Source organism: Castor canadensis, chromosome 7, assembly GCF_047511655.1.
Source record: "Castor canadensis chromosome 7, mCasCan1.hap1v2, whole genome shotgun sequence".
Classification (NCBI taxonomy): domain Eukaryota; kingdom Metazoa; phylum Chordata; class Mammalia; order Rodentia; family Castoridae; genus Castor; species Castor canadensis.
The window spans coordinates 32,763,111-32,783,402 of NC_133392.1; the positions used below are offsets into that span (position 1 = coordinate 32,763,111).

At 42.1% G+C, this 20,292-nt stretch overlaps 1 protein-coding gene across 1 annotated transcript in view; it reads right to left on the reverse strand.

Annotated features, from left to right (window-relative positions):
• Dntt (DNA nucleotidylexotransferase) overlaps positions 1-20,292 on the reverse strand; it is a 33,562-nt gene that overhangs the window by 7,882 nt on the left and 5,388 nt on the right. Inside the window, exons 2-8 of the mRNA XM_074077912.1 lie at positions 13,908-14,082; positions 13,063-13,191; positions 11,714-11,884; positions 10,676-10,747; positions 9,660-9,783; positions 5,616-5,748; positions 4,076-4,184 (exon numbers count right to left, since the gene is read on the reverse strand). Coding sequence (XP_073934013.1) covers positions 4,076-4,184; positions 5,616-5,748; positions 9,660-9,783; positions 10,676-10,747; positions 11,714-11,884; positions 13,063-13,191; positions 13,908-14,082 — 913 coding nt within the window. The remainder of the gene's footprint in view (positions 1-4,075; positions 4,185-5,615; positions 5,749-9,659; positions 9,784-10,675; positions 10,748-11,713; positions 11,885-13,062; positions 13,192-13,907; positions 14,083-20,292) is intronic.

The window sequence follows — 20,292 nt, forward strand, 5'->3', positions numbered from 1 at the left end:
ATGTAGTCTTAAGGTCAGATATTCTCAAGTTTTATCATCAAAAGCATTTGGAAGGTTTGTTAAAACACAGTTTGCAGGGCCCTGTCCTCAGAATGACCCAGTAGGGTAAGGGTGAGGGACCAGGAATTTGCATCTCTAACAAATCTCCAAGTGATGCTGACGCTGCTGGCAGGGAATCGCACTTTGTGCATCACCGGTTCAGCTTGTTATTATTGGCTTCCTAACAGTGAACTGTGTGTGTGCTATGGCCACATGGTGTGACGCTTGGATGGTAATAGACATGTGAGCCATCCTTGGGATGAATTTGGCAAGGCATTTGGGAATGCCTTCCTCTAATGAGATGCTTCTGTTGGTGTGCTGGGTTCTATTTACAGCAGGACATGGCTGTCAACATGTACACAACTCTTGATGTGTCTCCAGTTCTCTTGCCTGGAGTTTTTGCTGGCATCTCTTGTTTTCTATAATTCCCTTCCTTGTCCCCAATTCCCTTGAGGTGAATTTTCTTCTCTGAAAACACCTTTCAAGTGTTGGGCTCTGTCTTCCCCATCAATACCCACAAGTTGACTGGATATTCACATCAGCCTGTTCTTTTTTCCCACTGAAAACTGAAAGAGTCCTCATGAGAAAGGAGGATTTACCCTGCTCCCCTGGGGTCAGAGCAGCATAAAGAAGGGGTAGAAAGAGAGAGAGACAGAGATATGGGACAGGTTTGGCTTTACATCCCACAAGAAGGAGACTCCACTACCAATTTAACAAGGCAAAATTAGCCACAGGCTAGCCCAAACTACCAAGCAAGAGCAGGGAGGGTTGCAAAGGGGCTGAGGGGGCCTTCCAGCCAGGATTCCTTCACACCCTTTGCTTTCAGTCCCCTCTATCCTCCCCCTCAGAAGAATCAGTAATCTGCTATTCCAAGTCAATTTTTTAAAGTGTGTACAGTCTTCCCTTGGATTGATTCACAATCCCTGCTGATACCTGAATTTACAGATGTCAAATCCCTTATACAAAATGGTTTAGTATGCTGAGCAGTGGTGTCTCATGCCTGTAATCCTATCTACTCAGGAGGCAGAGATCAGGAGGATTGCGGTTCAAAGCCAGCCTGGGCAAATAGTTCATAATACCCTATCTTGAAAAAACCCATCACACACACAAAAAAAGTCTGGTGAAGTGGCTCAAGGTGTAGGCCCTGATTGCCTTTTTTTTTTTTTTTTGGTGGCATTGGAGTTTGAACTCAGGGCCTCACACTTGCTAGGTAGGTGCTCTTACTGCTCGAGCCACTCCGCCAGCCTGGGTGTAGGCCCTGAGTTCAAACCCTAGTAACATGAAAAAAAAATGGTGTAATATTTGCACATCCTCCTGTATACTCTAAATCATCTCTAGATTAGTTACCATACCTAATAACGGTGTAAACAGTCATCTTATTGTATTGCTTAGGGGAAAAGTCTGTACTTTGCAGCAAGGATGCAATTTTTTCTCTAGTATTTCTTATCTTGGATAAGAATCCATGGATGCAGAGCCGGAGGTCACAGAAGGCTGACTCTCTAATGAGTGTCAACACTTCCCATCTCCCAGCAGTTCCATGAACCAGAAATATGGCCGTACAGGTATGGCCCTGTCCCCATGGTTCTGCTCATGAGCTGTGAACACAAACCAGAACCACTTCGACTCCTTTCTTTGTGGTGAACTACTGGCAGCCAGTGTTACAATTCAGGCAAATAGAGTCTTCAGGGATGGCAATCCTCCCCCAAAGTTCAATATTTAACTTAATATTTATAAGCTCTTTGCCTCTCTTTCCTGCCCTTGGCCAAGGGGCTTTCTCCAAGGACAAAATTTAGAGTCATCTGCTAGGTGCCTCACACTGTTGCACTAAGCTTCATGGGTATCTTAACACGTGGTACACATTGTGTGAGTATGTGCTATACAGATGATAACATACCATCTGAAGAGCTTAGTTTGGGTGAGAATGGCAGGGCTGGGAGTAAGGTAGCGGTGGAAGTTAAATAGGAAGAATTTTGCTGGTTTCACAACCGAGGTGTGTGGGGCAGGCCTGGAGCTGCAGGGGTGCTTTCAGGGATGGGACACCAAACTGTTCCACACCTTTTCCCTGGGGGGAAGTTTTCAGTGACTGAAGAGGAATGGGCCACATCTGCTCCCTCCTGGGTTGCCTCATCTGGCCCAGTGCCTGGCTCTCAGGAAGAGTTCAATAAGTAATTGGGTGTGAGCGATCATGATAACTGGCACCATTTATTAGACATTTACCATTTATCAGGCCTTATTTAATGCCCCTGTTAATGGATGGCAGGTTCGGCATCCTGTTTCACAGATGAGGAAACTGGACTGTGAAAGATTAAAGGGCCATTCCAAGTCATACAGCCACTAAATGTCAGGGTTGTTCTTCTAAAGCCCTGGCTCTAACGTGTTAACCATGAACCTCTACCACAGGGCCTATACTTACAATGCCTAACCCTGCCTGGGGATGGCAGGGTGTCTGCCCTGAAGCTACGGAAAAACCAGTGAAGGAGGATTCTTCACTGCCATCCCCCCACCTACCCCAGCCTTGGATAGTCTTAGCATGAGGAAGATGGGACCCATAGGCCAAGGTCAATAGGCCTACTCTTACAAGGGTCTCTCAGGTAGGCTCCAGGCAACCCATTCCACCCAGGTCTCAGCTAGTAGAGCCCAGGATTGGGCTCCTTGGCCAGTGAAAATCTTTCATTTTCCTTGCCTAAGTAGAGAAGCAGGCCACCGTAGCTGACTTCCTTGTCCCGCCCTTTTCCTGGCTGGGCCTTTTATGTCTACTTCCAGGGGCCTTGATCTCTCTGTGCCATTCTCCTGAGAGGGACAACGGCACATGGAGTAGTCTTATAGGGGAATTAGGATCCCGATCTGGTTCCAAAACTCAGTCTTTATCTCCTGTGTCCATACTCTGATGCTACATGTTTCTAGCTCTCATTTTCACTTTGCCAGCGGTCGTCTCTCTCTGGTTTATCAGTGAGCTAGGCCTACACCTCAGGAAGCTTACCACTCAGGAAAGATGAAGCCACACCAGGGACACGCTGGTCCAGACAGACCTACAGGTCCTCAGGGTAGGGCCTCTGGTCTCTCTGTGAAGTGGGGCTCTCACTAGGGAGGGACAAGAGTCAGGCCTGAACAGGTGGCCATGGGTATGGGGTTAGTTTAGCTCAGCTTCCTCTGCTGGGCAGTAGGCTGCCCTGTCACGGATCTGATTTCATCCTGGGTGGGGGCTCAGAGACATGACTCTTCTGGGCTCAGCTTGCCCTCATTAGTTTCCGTCTGATTTCAGCACACAGTCAAGGTGGGAACTGACCCGCATAGAATTCAAAGCACCAATGTCTCCCATTAAACCAATTCTGTCCCACTTTTAGTAGACTCATCTGCCTTAATGCTGTAACTCTCCCAGCTCACACTTCCCCTGGGCCTCATAGGGCATGGTCCTCCTTTTGTTCAGGAGTCTTGCCTCTGCATATGAAACACAAATGCTTAGCCGGCAAAGCCCACGTTGGCAACAGGAAAATTGTAAATAAACATATACATAGTCATAATGTGTTTTCTAGGGTCTAAATGAGGAAAGTGTTATTACAGGTCACAGGACATTGTGACAAGGTTCTACTAATAATCAAGAACTGATTATGAATTATGAGGTAAATAATGTATAAAATTCAGCAATGCTAGCATGCTTAAGCATGCAACCATCTTTTTTTGGATTTTTTTTTTTTGTGTGTGGTAATGGGGTTTGAACTCAGGGCCTCACCTTTGTTATGCAGGTGCTCTACTGCTTGAGCACACCTGCAGCCCTTTTTGCTTTAGTTATTTTTTCAGACAGAGTCTCAAGTTTCTGCTTAGGACCAGCCTTGGACTGTGATCCTCCGACCTGTAGCTCCCCACGGCTGGGGTTACAGACAGACACCATCACACCAGCTTGTTGGTTAATATGGAGTCGTGCTGGCTTTTTTGCCCCCAGCCTAAACTAGAACTGCCATCTTCCTGGTCTCTGCCTCTTGAGTAGCTGGGATTACAGGAATGGACTACTATACTCAGCCTTCATCTTTCTTCTTACCTTCTTTTCCCACAGTTTTGTAACTTTATGCAAGAGTTGTTGCTCTTCTTCCTCTGTTGCTTCTTGGCTGGTAATTAAAAAATCTACATCATGTCCAATCTTCTTACCCCTATTTAAAACAGAACAAAATTAGGCAAGATTTTTAGCTCTTGGTTTTTAAAAACTGTCCTTGTTTCTATGACTTATGTCTTTGTTTCTATTTAAAACAGAACAAAATTAGGCTAGATTTTTAGCTCTTAGTTTTTAAAAACTGTCTTTGTTTCTAGCTTTTTTTTTGGTACTGGACTTTTTTTTCTTTGCTGTATTAAGCCTTGAACTCAGGGCCTCACACTTGCTAGGCAGGCACTCCATCACTTGAGCCACATCCCAGTGGTATTGGATTTTTAACTCAGGGCCTTGAGCTTGTTAAGTAAGCACTCTACCACTTAAGTCACTCCCCCAGACATTTTTTATTTAATTTGTTTTAGATATGGTTTTGTGCTTTGCTCGGGGTTGGCCTCAGACCATGATCCTCCTACCTCTGCCTCTCTAGTAGCTGGAATTACAGGCATGTGCCACCCATGCCTGGCCTCATGACATTTTTAAAAATAAAATATCCTTCATTTTACAACTCTGTCCCTTGCAAAATAAATTTATGACACAGAAAAATCTATATGTAGTATGTATATGATTATGTATGGGGGGCAGAAAGTAACAAAGAAGGTTGTTTCTTCTATATATACACTGATACCTACAGACACACATGTACACACACACATACACACACACAACACACACACTGGGAAACAAACATGACAAGCAAAGCAAGAACTATATTCATATAATAGAAGGCAGCACTCTTGAATTATGATATAGATTAAGGGAATTTTCTTGGATTCAGTCTTTTCTCACTTTTTCCTCCACCCCAATCCTGGCTGGTCAGAATAGTCAGCAATAGCCAGAATAGCCACCAGGCTGGAGAGTCAGGAGAAGTGGAGAAGGGGATGGGAGGGAAGGAATCCCTTTCTGAGGTGGAGGCCTCCATATCCAGCAACTGCACACATCTCTGAAGAGTTCATTCACTCATTCACTGACTCAACCAAGACTTCCTGAGCACAACTAAGTACCCTGGTCTCTAAGAGTTTAGTGAGGAAGCACACATAGGAGCAAATTACTGTAAAACTGCAACGAGGGTTTGGCAGGTGTCCAGGCAGCACTGAAGAGAGATCCCTAAGCCAACATAAAAGTGGAGGAGTCAAGGAAGGCCTTCTGGAGGAGGTGGCATCTAGACTGAGTGTTAGAGGATGAGGAGAAGTCAATCAGGAGAATGGCAGTCCAAGGAGAAAATTCCAACTGAGTAAAGTCACAGAGGCAAGAAACATGTGCAGGAGATGACAAGCCATTTGTTGCTGCTGAAAAGAAACAGGAAGGGCAGGAGACACTGCAGAGAGAGACTGGAACCAGATTACAAAAGGCCTTGTGTGCTGTTTCAGATCCTGAATGCCACAGGAGCCACTGAAGGTGTTACAGCAGGGAAGGCAAAGCCACCTAGTGAATTTACCTCCGGAAACCTCCTGTGATGGTGACAAGGGCATTAGGAAGAAATGCCCAGACAGCCTCTTTCACCAACATGCTGACTGCCTCTGCTTCTGCCCTGGTCACACAGCTGACAAGGTCTTCGTAATAGAGGAATCCTGGGTGGTTGACAGGTCAATGGAGAAAATGCAATACGAACAGAATAACCAGCCCTCAGTAGAAAGGATTCTGCTCCCAGACAGAGCTACAAGGCCATCGGCATTAACCAAACTCCATTTCCATAGAGACACAGTAATCCACACAGTTCATTTGGCTGTGAGTTTTCCATGGCTCTTTGACTTCTGACTGAGTAGCTTACAGCATCCTTAGGAGACAACATTCCATAACCCCCAGGAATCCAAACTCTTCCAATCTGATGCCCTAATAAAGAACCAGCCTGTTGACCAATAAATTGTATCTTACTATTTTAAAAAGTTTGTGCATAAAGATTTGGAGTGAGAAGATTGAGGATCAGGATATGATGGATCAATTACATAAATGAGGGTCAACAAGAGGCTGAGGGTAGATTTGTGTCTGAAGCAAGATAGGAAGTGTCTTAGGTAGCTTGGCTTTTGCCTCTTTGCCTGACCATCGTGAACAGATGAAAGATCAGACAGTGTTGCTATGGGGAGGAGCTACTGACTTGGCACAAGAGAAGGAGGCTTATTTCTAAGGATTGGGGTAAAGGGCTGGAAGGGAGCTAGAAGGTTGGGGAGAGTCATTGAACCCAAGTGACATCTAATTATGCTTCAATGCAAAGCACTGCTCTTTGATTTAGGGTTCCTAAGAGGGAGCCATCCAAACTCTGCTTGAATCTCTGTAATAATGGAAGCTCTGACACCTCCAGAGGCAGCCCACTTCCTTGTCGTAAACTCTGCTTGGGAAGTTCTCTCTTATAATGAGCTTGTAAGGAAAGGATGAAGGAGGGTGAATATGGTGGAAATACAATGTACTCACGTATGAAAATGGAAAAATGAGACCTGTTGAAACTATTCTAAGAAGTGTGGAAAAGGGGATAAAGGAGAATGATGGAGGGAGTTAATTCAACTAAGATATATCGTAAGCACTTTTGTAAATGTCACAATGTATCCCCAGTACAACTACAATATGCTTATAAAAATTTTAAAAAGACTACTTCCTTGCAGACTGCCTCCCCCCGCCCACACACATGCCATGAGCTCTAGGAAAGGACTCAGAACAAATCTGCTGGTCCTTGCCTCTCACCCCAGTAGCATGCAGAGAGGTGGAGGGAGGCCATTTGGGTGAGCATCCTGTTTGCAAAGTTCTCAATTCAAACTTTCCTTGTTAGTTGGGTGTGGAAGTGCACACATGTGATCCCAGGATGTGGGAGGCTGAGGATGGAGGATTTTGAGTTCCAGGCCAGCCTGGGCAACATAGTAAGACTTTGTCTCAAATAAAACAAAAGCAAAAAACTCCCCCAAAAAACAAACAAAAAAACCCCAAACTTCCCTTGTAATCTTTCAATGGGAACAGTTAGACACAAGGGCAGGACCAGAAAAGATGCAGTCAAGTACAGTTATATGTAAAACGGAATTAGGTTCTCCATCTGGCCAGGGACTCATACTTTCATCATATCTATAATCTGTGTCCCATATGATGCCAGGTTGCTTGTGGAATGACTTTCTTTATATCAGTACTGATACTCTTTCTCATTTTTAAAAAATTCACCTTCTTTTATTGTAACATAGCCCTTTTAGTGAGTGTGGAAGTTTGATGTGAAATGTCTTGCTTCATTATACTGTGATACAGAAACTGCTGTCATGATTGATACTCAAAGTATGACGCAGTTGGTGCCATAAAACTCCTATGCTTATCACTGATGTACATGAACCAGAAGTTATGATTGTGTTTTCTCAGAATGTGCAGATATCAAGAGAGAACGCAGAAGTACTACCATAATCTGTTGACATCCATGAAAGCAATCTAATTGGCTTTCTGTTTTGGTCTGGTAGGGCGGTTATTACAAGGAACCTATCATCTGTTGTGATGTTAAATATGTGCTACAATCTGTCAGAAGTTGACTTTTTAAGGGAAACGTGGTGTGTGAATGCTCAAGTCCCAGGGAACTGCAGTCAAGTGCAGTTATATGTACAATGGAATTAGGTTCTCCATCTGACCAGGGAATCTTACTTTCATCATGTTCAATTAGCTTACTCTTTGCAGAATTCTAAGCTATTTCCAGGGATAATTTCATTCATCATACTTCTGTGCCAAGGGAGGCTTGCTGTAAGTAAGATAAAGGGCATTCCTTCCTTCTACATAGAACTGACAGCATGAAATGGGCTGATGGCAATCTCCGAATGATTAAATGAATAACAGCTGCTTTGTTTGGTCACTGGGTTGGAAGAGCCCAATGTGAAGAGGAAAAATCCAGTTTACAAAGTAAGAGAAGGAAACTCCTTGGATCCTGAGAGTAAGTGGCATCATTTGACCAGGTTTCATCTAGATGGAACGTTATGTTACTGCCACTTTCTAAGAGTTGGGAGTCCTTGCTATCATTCCAAATCATTGCATTCCATTTGTGTTTAATACATGCACAAATTCTATTAATGGTATCTCCTGAGCTGGTACAAATCATACTTACTAAATGTGCACTTTTTGGAACCCAGAATATAAAGATTGGATCTTTTATAGATTCTTTTATGTCTTATATGGCATTGTATAAAGTATATTAGCAATTGTTCAGAAATTGCAAATTTACCAGATGGGTAGGGGTCTTCTATAGTATCACTGAGGGAACCCTCCAAGATCTGATTTGTTTCCTTTACCATTGCTTGTGGTCTTATTGTTTGTTTGTTGTCATTACTAAGCAGAAGGCAGCTGTTTACTTTCTCTTTTTCCCCCTGGTGTTCTCTAGTATAAGACTCCCTTACTTTCATATTATTAAAATTTTTGTTGACTTCATCACTCTCTATGAGACTGCCTTTCCAATTATAACTATACTGTATTTCTATTGCATGTTAAAAGCACACACAAGTCTTTGATCCTGTAGTGGGATTTCTTCATTTTGGAAAAATTTACCAGGCCCCTTTGTGAATGGAAGCCATCAAGCCACCTCAATTTCTTAGAGGCCTGACAGGCTTTCAGATGGTGACAACAGCTCTGGTGTCTCCTCACTGCCTTTTCTTCTCAGGCTAAAGGGCACCAGTTGGGAAGATTAACCCTGTGTCTGGATTTCTACCATTTCTTTTCTATTTTCCCATTGTTTTATAGTTTCTAAGCACATTCACAGCTGTGAGCCAACCAGGCAACAACTAAAGTTTGTTAAAGTATTCTTTTCTCCTTAATCATCACCTCCTCCCCCTCCCTCTCTCCATCCTTCTCCTTCTCCTCCTCCTCCTTCTTCCTTTTCCCTCCTCCTCCTTTTCCTCTTCCTCCTCCTTCCTTTTTTCCTCCTCCTTCTCCTTTTCCTCCTCCTTCCCTTATTCCTTCTCTTTCTCCTCTTCCTTCTCCTTATTCTTTTTCCTTTTCCTCTTCTTCCTCCTTTTTTTTTTTTTGAGACATGATCTTGCTATGTAGCCCAGGCTGGCCTCTAAGTTGTAGTCCTCCTGCCTCAGGGCCAAGTCAGTTTATCCTTCTGTCCTTGACTCCTAACCCATATCCATTATCTAGGGAGAAAGCCAGGCCCCAAATGTGTAGAACAGGCCATATGAACCAGGTCAGAGTGTGCCCTGGTTTGAAATCTGGATAAAGGAATCATGGTAGCCACAGGAAGTCTTTTCTCCCTGCCATTCACTGAGCACAGGATTTTGTCTACATTAGCTAACTTATTCCCCAATAAAGTATTAATGTCATCTCCCTTTTACTCATGGGGTAACTGAGGCTCCAAAGTAACTGGATTGCTTGCTCAAGGTCTACACAGCTAGAAAATGCTGGAGCCACAGTTTGGATTCAAGTCAACGAATACCAAAAAATGTTCCAGTTCACCCAGATTGGAGTCAAAGTACTTCTGCCTCTATTATCACCTGAACAACCCAGAGCAACCATGAATGTTAGGAGGGACCATTACCTGCTTTTTGCATTCGTGTGAACTTCAAGCTTTTATCTGACCTTATTTTATTCAGAGTTCTGAAACCCATCCTGAACCATCTCTCAGATGTCTTCAGCCCCACTCCAAAAACAGAAGTAAAGAGCTAAAGGGGAAGGAAAGGCATGCTGTTAGTTTCTAAGATAATGAAGTGGTACTTACTAAGGTCTCAGGCTATGTAGAGAAAGTCTCTGCAAAATTCTGACCCAGTTTCTCTTGACTATGACAAGAGGGTGGGTGATGGTAATTTTTTAGAGACATTTTTATTGTAGGTGAGTCCTTTCATGGCATATAGTATTTCAAATGAAACAGAAGTGAGAGACAGGTCTGGCATCTGTATGGATTGCCTGTGCTGTCAATGCTTGAGAAGTTACCTCAGTGTCTAACACTCAATCCTGGGCTGGGATGCTTGGGGAGGTTATGTAGATTCTCTCCCATCACATAGGTGGGAAATGGTGGGGCATAGACTTAACCCCTGGGCTATCTATACTCCTGAGCTCCTGCTCACAGACACATTTTAGGCCTGTGCATCATTTTTGAACTGAAGGCACTAGCCAAATCCATTCTACCTGCAACTCTAAGGTAGGGATATTGGGAGGTGACAAACCCTGTGTCTGAGTAAATGAAGATGCAGTGAGGAGCTTTCCAGACATGATTTGCTCTTCAAGAGTGGGTTTCTTCTGTCTATATGGTGCTCATGTGTCCATGATATTTATAGCCTCTCTCTTTGTCTGCACCTCCACCTCCACCTCCATCTCTATCTCTATTTATCTGTTATGTGAGGACACAGCAAGGAGACAGAAAGAGCCCTCTCTATAACCCACCCATGCTGGCAACTTGATCTAGACCTTTTAGCTTCCAGAACTTGGAGAAAATAAATTTCTATTATTTAAGTTACTCAATCAATGGCATTTTGTTATGCAGCCCAAGCTAATATAACCACCCAGAATACGTAATACGCTTAAGTGAAAAGCCATTTTCAATAAACATATACTTACTTTGAAGGATTTATATCGTTCATCATTTAACACAGCATTAACATCAGAACTTTCTCCATCTTCAATAATTTCCTGCATGAACAGTTGAAAAATATTTTAAGTTGCTGGCACTGGACAGTCATGGTGTGAGACTCAAATTCGCAGATCTAGTAGCATGATTTCTCATGAAATGCATACTAACAGCTGGCAGAATGCCTCCCTGGCTGAGCTGGAGAAAACAAGAATGTCCCTATACCCAGAAAATCATAGCTCATCATCCATCCAAAGATCTGTTAACGGTCCTCAGAGATAAGGATAAAGAATGATGAGAGCCCCAGGCCAAAATAGTCACTGACAAATGGATACCCAAATATTTCTGTTAATTCTCTTTTCAGTGGCTATCAGCTTGCTGAAATGAGAAAACTTATCAATTGAGCAGGTTAATTTTGGACCCACTGAAAAACCAGACCATATTCAAGCTCTTATGATGCCTACCTCAACACTTCCCTCCTCTCAGGAATATTTTCCTGGAATAATGTACCCTGCACTTGGCTATACTGAAACTTTCTACAGCATCATCAATTTGACTTGCTGGGAAATCTAAAGATTGTCAAACGCATAAATATCATCCAGGATTCTTCCTGGAACACACAGGTAGAGATGCTGGATCAGCCTACCTCAAGTCATCCCCACTACTGTTCTAGAGGGGCGGACCCACAGTGGAACTGAGCCTTCCGCACAGCCCGTGGACCACCTCCCTGGACTGAGCTTTCAAAGCGAATGAGTCATCACAGTATGAGAGAGCTCTTCTTTTTCCAACTGGCTGGTCCCACACAGCTCCAACTATGATAATACTGGGGTATAGATTATGCATAGATGCATCTAACTCTATAAATACACACAGCTGTCTACAAATATGTCCTCTATAGAGATAGATGTTGAGAGAGATACAGAGAGAGAACAGATTTTCCTGTCAATTACATTGATATGGTATTCACAACTTCTCTCTCTCCCCCTCCCTTACTTATTATTAGATGTGACAAACCCCTTCACCCTTACCTCCATGATACACTTCACCTTGTCCCCCAGACAGGGAATCCCCTCTGTGTCCCTCATGCTGCTGATGGTGAATGGCAGAGATTTCAACACAGAGGCCGCTCTCATAAATGCCAGACAAGAACATTCATTCTCTCTAAACTCAGAATTTTCAGCCAGTATATCAAAGGCATCCTGAGGAATAAAACTAGGTCAGCAAAAGTGTATTCTCAGCCTCTAGCCAGGAGTCTCTCAAAAACACATCTTTCTCTCTTTTATATATGGGATGCGCCTGACATCCTTGAAGGTCAGGATTTGTCTCCTGCACCTTTGCACCTTCCCCTGTGGGACTGAGTGGAGTGCACTTGGAAAGACAGGGGCTGAGTGCATTATGAAGAAACTGAGTTTGAACCAAACAGATGTGGCACTCACCCATTCCACTAAGTCATGACCAGGCATGCTCTATCCCTCTTTGCTGTCTTCCTCACCAGCCTGTGGCCAAGGTTTTGCCATGATCCCTGGGCATCCTCATCTCTTTGCATATACATAAAGCACAGCCAGTGCTTAGCATGGGCTTGTTGAATGCAGACCCAGAGCCAGGGTTATTTAAGGTGAGGCATGATTGCATGGCTAGCAGGGGAGGAAGCAGCTGCAGCTATAGCTGCAATTTCCTGGTCTTCCTTGCAGGTGTGGGACTGAAGTGTAGAAGTGAGAAGCTATATGTTTGATACTCTGCTGACTGTTTTACCCAGGTGACCACTGACCATGAGGCTAGGGGACAAGCAGCTGTGAGTTTGTTGGAGTCATTTGAAACCCTTCAGGGCTGGATAGGGCTTTAGAGATGCTCTAGCTCGTATCTTACTGCATGAAGGAGGAAATGAGGTTTAGAGAGTGGAAATCAACTTGCTCCAGCTAGTTAATATCAGGTGAGAATCCATGTCTGGTCACTTCATGTGTTGGCTTTCCAGTCAAAGCTGTAGATGCGTTATTGCTGTTTCTGTGTCATTTGCTCTTACTATGTCTTGGGATAATTACTGTATTTGGGTTTTCAGAATATTTGCCTTTCATCAGTGTTGTGATCATTAATGACAATTCTCAATACATAGCAATCTACTGTTTCTAGAGAATATAGTCCAAATGTATTTGTCCATTTCCATGAATGAAGGAGACCCTCTTCCCCCCCCCAAAAAAAAGAATTAAAAAAGGAGAACCATTCTTGACAGAAAGAAGAACCAGAGATCAGGCTAGGGAGATGCGTAGATATGGAGAAATCTGTCTCAGATTTGCTGAAAAATCATAATTTAATTTTTAGACTCACAGAAAGGAACCACAAGCCCTTCACTTGCCCTGGGTATTGAGGCAAAGGCTGTTACCGTGAATATGTGGTTATTGTTGATTAAAGTGGTTCTTCTCTGACAAGCGTACTGAGAAATCTTTTGTACAGCAAGTGATGGAGTCTTCTGAGGGTCCGGGATGGGGTTAGGCAAATAGTCTTGTCTCATCTAAACAAATGCAAAAGCATCCATTTTAAATAACAGTTAATAGACATGAGAATAGATATATACAGAAAACAATTAGAGGCAGTGTGATGGCAAATGTCTCTGGGAGGAAGATAAAATGATAGAAGACTCAAATTTTTTGTTACATCTTCAATACTTGAATTTGCTATCATTAACATGTATTTTTTTCCTTTTTAATTAACATATATTATAAAAAATAATGGGTTTCATTGTCATGTTTTGTACATGCAACATGTATTGTTTTTGAAATCATGAAAAAGAACTAGCAAATAATTATCATTTTTCTTTTCTGTGAACTTACATCATTATGGTTCAGGTCCTCTTCCCAAAGGTCTAGCATTATTGGTCAAGGATTTGGAATTAAGAGATTTTAAATTTCTTAATTTTTTTTCCCTGAATGTTCATAGTAAGAAAAAATACAAACCCTCTACTTTTTTGGCTGTCAGAACATCCATGCTTAACTATTTTGAAATACTTGTGTATAAATGTGTTCATAAAAATAACTCCCATTTGTTCAGTGCCAGGCACAGTATTGCTTTCCATGTGTGTTATTTCAATCCTCATGCCTTCCTTATGAGGTGGACATTTTGGTTATAGAGAAGCAAAGGTAAGTGACTTGCAGAGAATCCGGGGATTCTGAACCCCATGTTCTTGCCCATCAAACAAAGGATAATGAAGATCACAACCAGGACACTTACAACAAGCTGGTGTTTTCCTGTCATCTGCACTGGGTTCCCTGCTCTCATGCATTCTATCAACCAGGAGACGTCCAAGAGTTCTAGCTGGGAGCTGGCTTTGATGTTTTGTAACTGAAGCCATTCCAGAACGTCTGAGCCCGAGTTGTTCTCTGCTACAATGTGGGTGACAGAATCACTGGAAAATGTAAGACAAAGTTATCAGCTAAAGGAGCTTTCAAAATTATAATCTCTCCTCTGTCCTCCAGGTTTCAGTGTTCCATCTGGTAGAGAAAGATGCACACTAGAGCTGGCCATAGGCCTGGAGAACTCAGGACTCCATGCAAGGAGAGGTCTATATCACATGTCAGATGCAAAAAAAAAAAAAAAAAGACAATATTCACAAGACTGTAGTGTCAATGGACAGCCAAGATCCAGAGAAGATGGAAGGTGAAATTGTAATTGTCCTTCAAGTAGCATGTACGGTTTTGGTGTGTCATTTCATTTTTATTTGTGCAATACCTTAATCCACTAGCTTTCAAACTTGCTTGACTGCGACCCATAACTAGAAATATATTTTATATCATGACCTAAAATTCAAACAGAAATTGCTGTAGATGTAAATGTGCTTATCTGTTTTGGTCCAGTTAGGCTGCTATAACAAATTACCTTAGATGGGTAGTTTTTAAATGACAGAAATTTATTGCTCACAGTTTTGGAAGCTGGGAAGACCAAGATCAAGGCACTGATAGCTTTGGTGTCTGTGGAGGGTCGACTCCTGATAAACGGCACCTGTGGAGCATCCTCACGTGGTGGGAGGGGAAGGCAGTTCTCTGGAATCTCTTCTATAAGGGTATTAATTCCATTCACCAGGGCGGAGTCCTCATGACCTAACTGCTTTGCAAATGTCCCACCTAATACTGTCACCTTGGAGATGAGTTTCCAACATGTGAGTTTTAGGGGACACAAACATTCAGACCACAGCAACATCCCAATAAGTTTATTTCATTAATAGGTTATGACCCGCCTTTGGGAAATTTGTGTCTTGAAGTACACCCCTGTGATATAAGACAGGCAGGGGTCTTTGTCCTAACAACTATCGGGCATTTATCATATCTAACACACTTTACATTTATAGTCACATTTAATATTCACACAGCTCCTCAAATAAGTGCTGTGCTATTCACACTTAAAAATGAGAATACTAGGTGAGTATGAACCTGTAATGCCAGCACTTGGGAGGCTGAGGCAGGGGGATCAAGAGTTCAAAGCCAGCCTATGCTACATAGCAAGACTGTCTCAGAGAGAGGATGGAGAGAGAAAGAGGCGAGAGAGAGAGAGAGAAAGAGAGAGAGAGAGAGAGAGAGAGAGAACTGAAAAACAACTGTTAAGTGAAATCTTGAAGATCACACAGCTATTAAATTATATCCTTTTTGATTGTCATATCTAGGTCAGGTATGCTATGTCTAGTTTTCAACAAATCTTTATAGTTAGCATCATATCATTGACCTACTGATTTTTAAGGTCCCTTCAGTTCAAATAGTATGTAAATCCAGGAAATGGTGAGGCCAAACCAGGCACCCAGTACAAAAATAAAGTTTTTCTATTTCTTTTCAATTTCTCTTCCTTGACTTTCTCTCTCTCTCTCTCTCTCTCTCTTTGATTGACTCTTCAATCCATTGGGTATTTTGGGTTCACTATTATATGCATAGCCCTCAGTTCCTTGTGGTGGTGGTAAGAGTTGGGTACCAAAGAAGACAAGGGAGGTTTCCTGGTATTAGTTTCTTACATGAAATAAACAATTAACAGCGTGACTCATGAGAAGACATGAGGCACCAACAAGACCTACAAGTGGTATTCAGAGAAGGAAAAGAGCTTGGCCTAAGCTTGGAGAAGTGGGTGACTTTGTGGAAGAGCTGGGGTTTATATGTGGTTTGTGTGGATCAGTAGGGGTATGGTAGCTATCTGGAAGGCAGAACTTTGACTTCTCCTTGAAGAAAAGGTTCAGAGGCAAGAGGGACAGGGAAGGAATGGTCTGGACTGCAGTTGCGGAAGTTATGTTCAGAAATTGTTGTAGAAGTGCTGAGCAGATAGGGATGGCTGCATTACAGAGGGTCTTAAAAGGCTAGTATGGATGGTTGACTCTTCTATTCTGGGGTTGGAACCCAGAGAAGGCCTTTGTGAGCTGATCTGATAGCATTACAGTGTTATTTAAAAAGACTAATGTGCACATTATGACTTGGAGGGGAGAAGAATGGGGTGGGGACTGCATGGGGAGCTGATTAGGATGATGAACAATAGACCAGGTGTAAGCCAATTCTAACCCAGTCTGGTTCCTGTAGAACCAGAAAGGAAGATGAAGGAGAAATACGAGGACACATGGTGTTAGCGCACCTGTGAAAGGTGAAGTGGAGAATAGAGTCTAATTACTCCAACAGATTCATCACAGCAAAGTAATAGCAACCTGGTGGACACAGAGATTGAAGAAATGATACCACTGTGCAGAAGGGTTAGGGAGGGGAACTGAAGTTATTTCAGGCATTTTGCATTAGAAGATGGCAGGAAATCTAAATTAAAATATCTTCTTGACAGGTGAGATCTGAGGTTGGTGCCAGGAGAGAGGTGGAGGCTCAAGGCTGGAGCTGAGACTATGTGGTGGCAGGATGTACTGAGGTCCAAGAAGAAGTAAGGTGTGGTCAAACAAACTTGCAAGGTCTGAAGAAAGACTGGTAACTGCCTTGTGAGTCTAGGTTCACATGACTCCAAAAATTATTTATAGGGCTGGAGGACAGGCTCAAGCAGTAGAGTGCCTGCCTAGTAAGCGTGAGGCTCTGAGTTCAAAACCCAGTACTGCCAAACAATTATTTATAATAAACTTCTTGAAAGGTGCTTTATGTCAAGACTGTAAGGAGACAACTAAAAAATTAATAGATTTATATAGGAAGTATTAGTTCACCTATGTCTACCCTTGAGAGGATAACATAAAACATCTTTGTTCTTATAATATTTATTGTAATATGGTTGAATAAGTGTTAATATTTTTTATTATTATAAATCGTATTTGCCCAAGCTCAGAGGAGGAAAGGTATACTGAGGGAGGAGTCCTGAAGCTCCACTTCCCAATCCCTGCTACCACCCCACAGCTTCTTCTAGAATTTCCCTACACAGTGAGGGTGTATCCAAGCTACACCAATGGTTAAGAATTATATATGCTTCTTACTTCATAGGAGCAGATGTGGGGGTGATAGGTTCTACATCTTAAGAAGGAAGACTCTGATTTAAACTTCCAAATCCTGGGCTGGCCGAGTGTCTCAAGCAGTAAGATCACCAGCTTAGCAAGCATGAGGCCCTGAGTTCAAACCCAGCAATCGCCCAAAAAAAACGAATAAACTTCCAAATCCTGCTCAAAAAGCAACTAGCAGACAAAACAAGAACAATAATAAGCACACAAAAACAAAGAATTAGAGAAACAACACCTCCAAGCTCAGTATTGCTGGTCACTTTGTCAACAAGGTAAGAGTTGCAAGTCAGCATTTAGAAACTTTGGTCATCATTTGGCACCACACCAATAGTTTTATTGCTTGTTTGTTTTTTAAATAAAAGCATTGATCTAAAAGAATTGTTTTGTAATCTAGTCACTTGTGACAAATAATTTAAGAAATATAAATGAGAGAATGATTTCTGTCCTGGCCTAAGCTATATGTCTCATCTTCTTGGGTTGCCTGAGTTCACCTGACCTTCTCTACCTGGTGGTCTGAATATGGGTTATGAAGCACTTCCTTGAATTGGTACTGCCACCAAAAGAGTCCAGAAAATTCCGCCTCTGTCTGTGTACCTCTTCATTTTCAGTCCTGAGCCCTCACCAATCAGTATCACCAGGAGACTTGCTCCTCCAGTGCATTCCACTGGCAATTTCTCATTGCTATGTTGTGGCATTGATTTCTGTTTGCTGGTTCATGGGTTTCTCTCTACTTTGGGTGCTTTAATATTGAAAATATTAATAATATTGGTGCACAATTCATATTTATTTATCAAATCCTTATGAGACAGGTACTATCATCCTCATCTAAATATGAGAATAAAGTACCCTGGAATTGTTAAGAATTTTATCCTATTAATAATTGGTGGGGCAGGAATTTGATACTAAGTCTGTTTTTAATCCAAGGCCTGTGAGCTTGACCATGGTCTGATATATAAGTTAGTAATATAGATATAAATCAACACAGGATTTTTAAACCATGGTTTTTATAGTTTTTTGTTTTGTTTTGTTTTTTTGGTGGAACTGGCATTTAAACTCAGGGTTTCTTTGCACTTGCTAGGCCTATAGCTCTTTTTTTTCCCTCTGGTTAGAGATAGAACCTTACTTTTTTTCTTGGGCCAACATGGACCATGATCCTCTTATTTTACGCTTCCTGCCACTGTAACTGAACATCTAGAATGGAATCTGGACAAACAGTTATTGAAACACATATAGGAGGAATAAGTTCTAACGTTCATCTCTATGGTACAGTGTGGTGAGCATAATTCACAGTAAGCTACCACTTACTTCATGGAGCTTGAAGACTCCAAACGCAAAGGAAACGATAAATGTATGAAGAAATGGAAACACTCATTACTTCAATTTGACTGTTATGGTTGTGTACATGAATTGAATTATTATCCTGTACCCCACAAATGTGTATACTTATTATGTATCAAAACACCTTAAGAATATAATTTTACATGAAATTTTTATATATTGTGTTGGGGTCCGAGGTTGACCACCCCTCAGAGGAACAAAAGACACTCACAATAATGTAAGCCACAAAAGCGAGGTTTATTTCCAGCCAGCTGGGGTCCGGGTATCCGCCCGACGCAGTGGGTTTCAACACGGACCCCGAATACAAAGTTCAGGCTGCTTTTATATTTTTTTAGACATTAGTCACGGTCACACAGCAATTTTTATGGTCCCTGGGGTCACATATTTCTGATATCACCCACATCTTGGTGGTGGGGCAAGATTACTTGAAGATTATTTATCAGGAATTTGATAAACACCAGGTGTCTTAACTCATTGACTCACATACCATTTTAGCAAGATTAACCAGAAACAGTCCCTGTTCCCAGAAACCGTCCCACCTCCCTTAGTTCCAGTAAGTGGTGGCTTGGGTCATGTTAGCCATGGCCGGTTTCAGGCTGACTGGGCTGCAAGCCTCAAAGGTACCCTAACATTTGTACCCTAACATTTGCACCCTAACATATTGCAAGAATTGCCATGTGAATTTAGATGTTCGAAAGCCCCAGATTATGGAATTCACTCACAAATCTTAGTTCTGAATTTTTTCTGTGTTACCAATTTCCTTGCTCTTTCCATCTTTATCCTTCTAGCTGGTCCCACCTCTCTCTATGTAACTAGAAAAACCCTCAATGAAGAAAGAGGCAGCCATTCTTCCTTGCCTGGAGACAGACCCTCCATTCCATCCAGTCTGTCTGTCTTAGCTGCATGGATGTTCACGTGTTTTGCTGCTTGTCTTTACAACTGTTTTGCTTCCTGGGAGAGGCCATTCTGAAGTAGGACTTATTTTATAAACAATGACTTTAGTTATTTACAGTAAAACTGAGTTGTTTGTTGTTTGAAAACTCTCCTGACAATTTCCCTTAGCAACTGACGTGTTTCAGAATGTTTTAGAATACACCTAAAAATGGTAGCAATTGTGTTTGGTTTTATCCCACACTCACTAACACTAGTAAAGACAGGTTCTATTTCCAACTCTGTCATACTTATAACTAAGAAGATCTTGCCTTGATTCTTTGACAAACCTTAATTGTGACCACAAGATTTTTTCATTTATTTAAAGCCCACAAATTTTGAAATAGAAAGTGATTTGGATCAGAGCAAGACTAAAGTTTATATTCCTTCCATGCTCTTAAATTTATAAAAAAAAATAAAGTTTTTATGAAGTTACCAATGACAAAATTTCTACTCATGCATTATAGGGAAAAAGTATATATACAGTACTGAGTTTTGAATTCAGTGCCTGCTTTCTAGCAGGCTCAAGTGATAGACACTTGAGTCACTCCACCAAAAATATTTTTAATTATGAGTTCCTTGGGCTGGTTTCATATCTACCAGGCAAATCATTCTTTCAGCAAATACCTCTTGAAGCTTACAGTGTGTGAGAAAGTTGTTCAAGTTCTATAGATGAGAGCTACACAGTCCCCTCATGGAGTCAGAGAGGGGTAACTGGATTAGATGGAGATCAGCATTGTAAGGAGCAAGTTCTCTCCTCCAGGGAGCATTCCAGGGTGCTTAGGTCTTGGAAGCAGAGAGATATTGGGAGAAAGCATGCAAGGCAGGGTGCAGTAGTGAAGTTGTGTTTGGATGCTGGCTCTATCTGAAAGGGGCAGATAATTGAATCAGTCCAACATC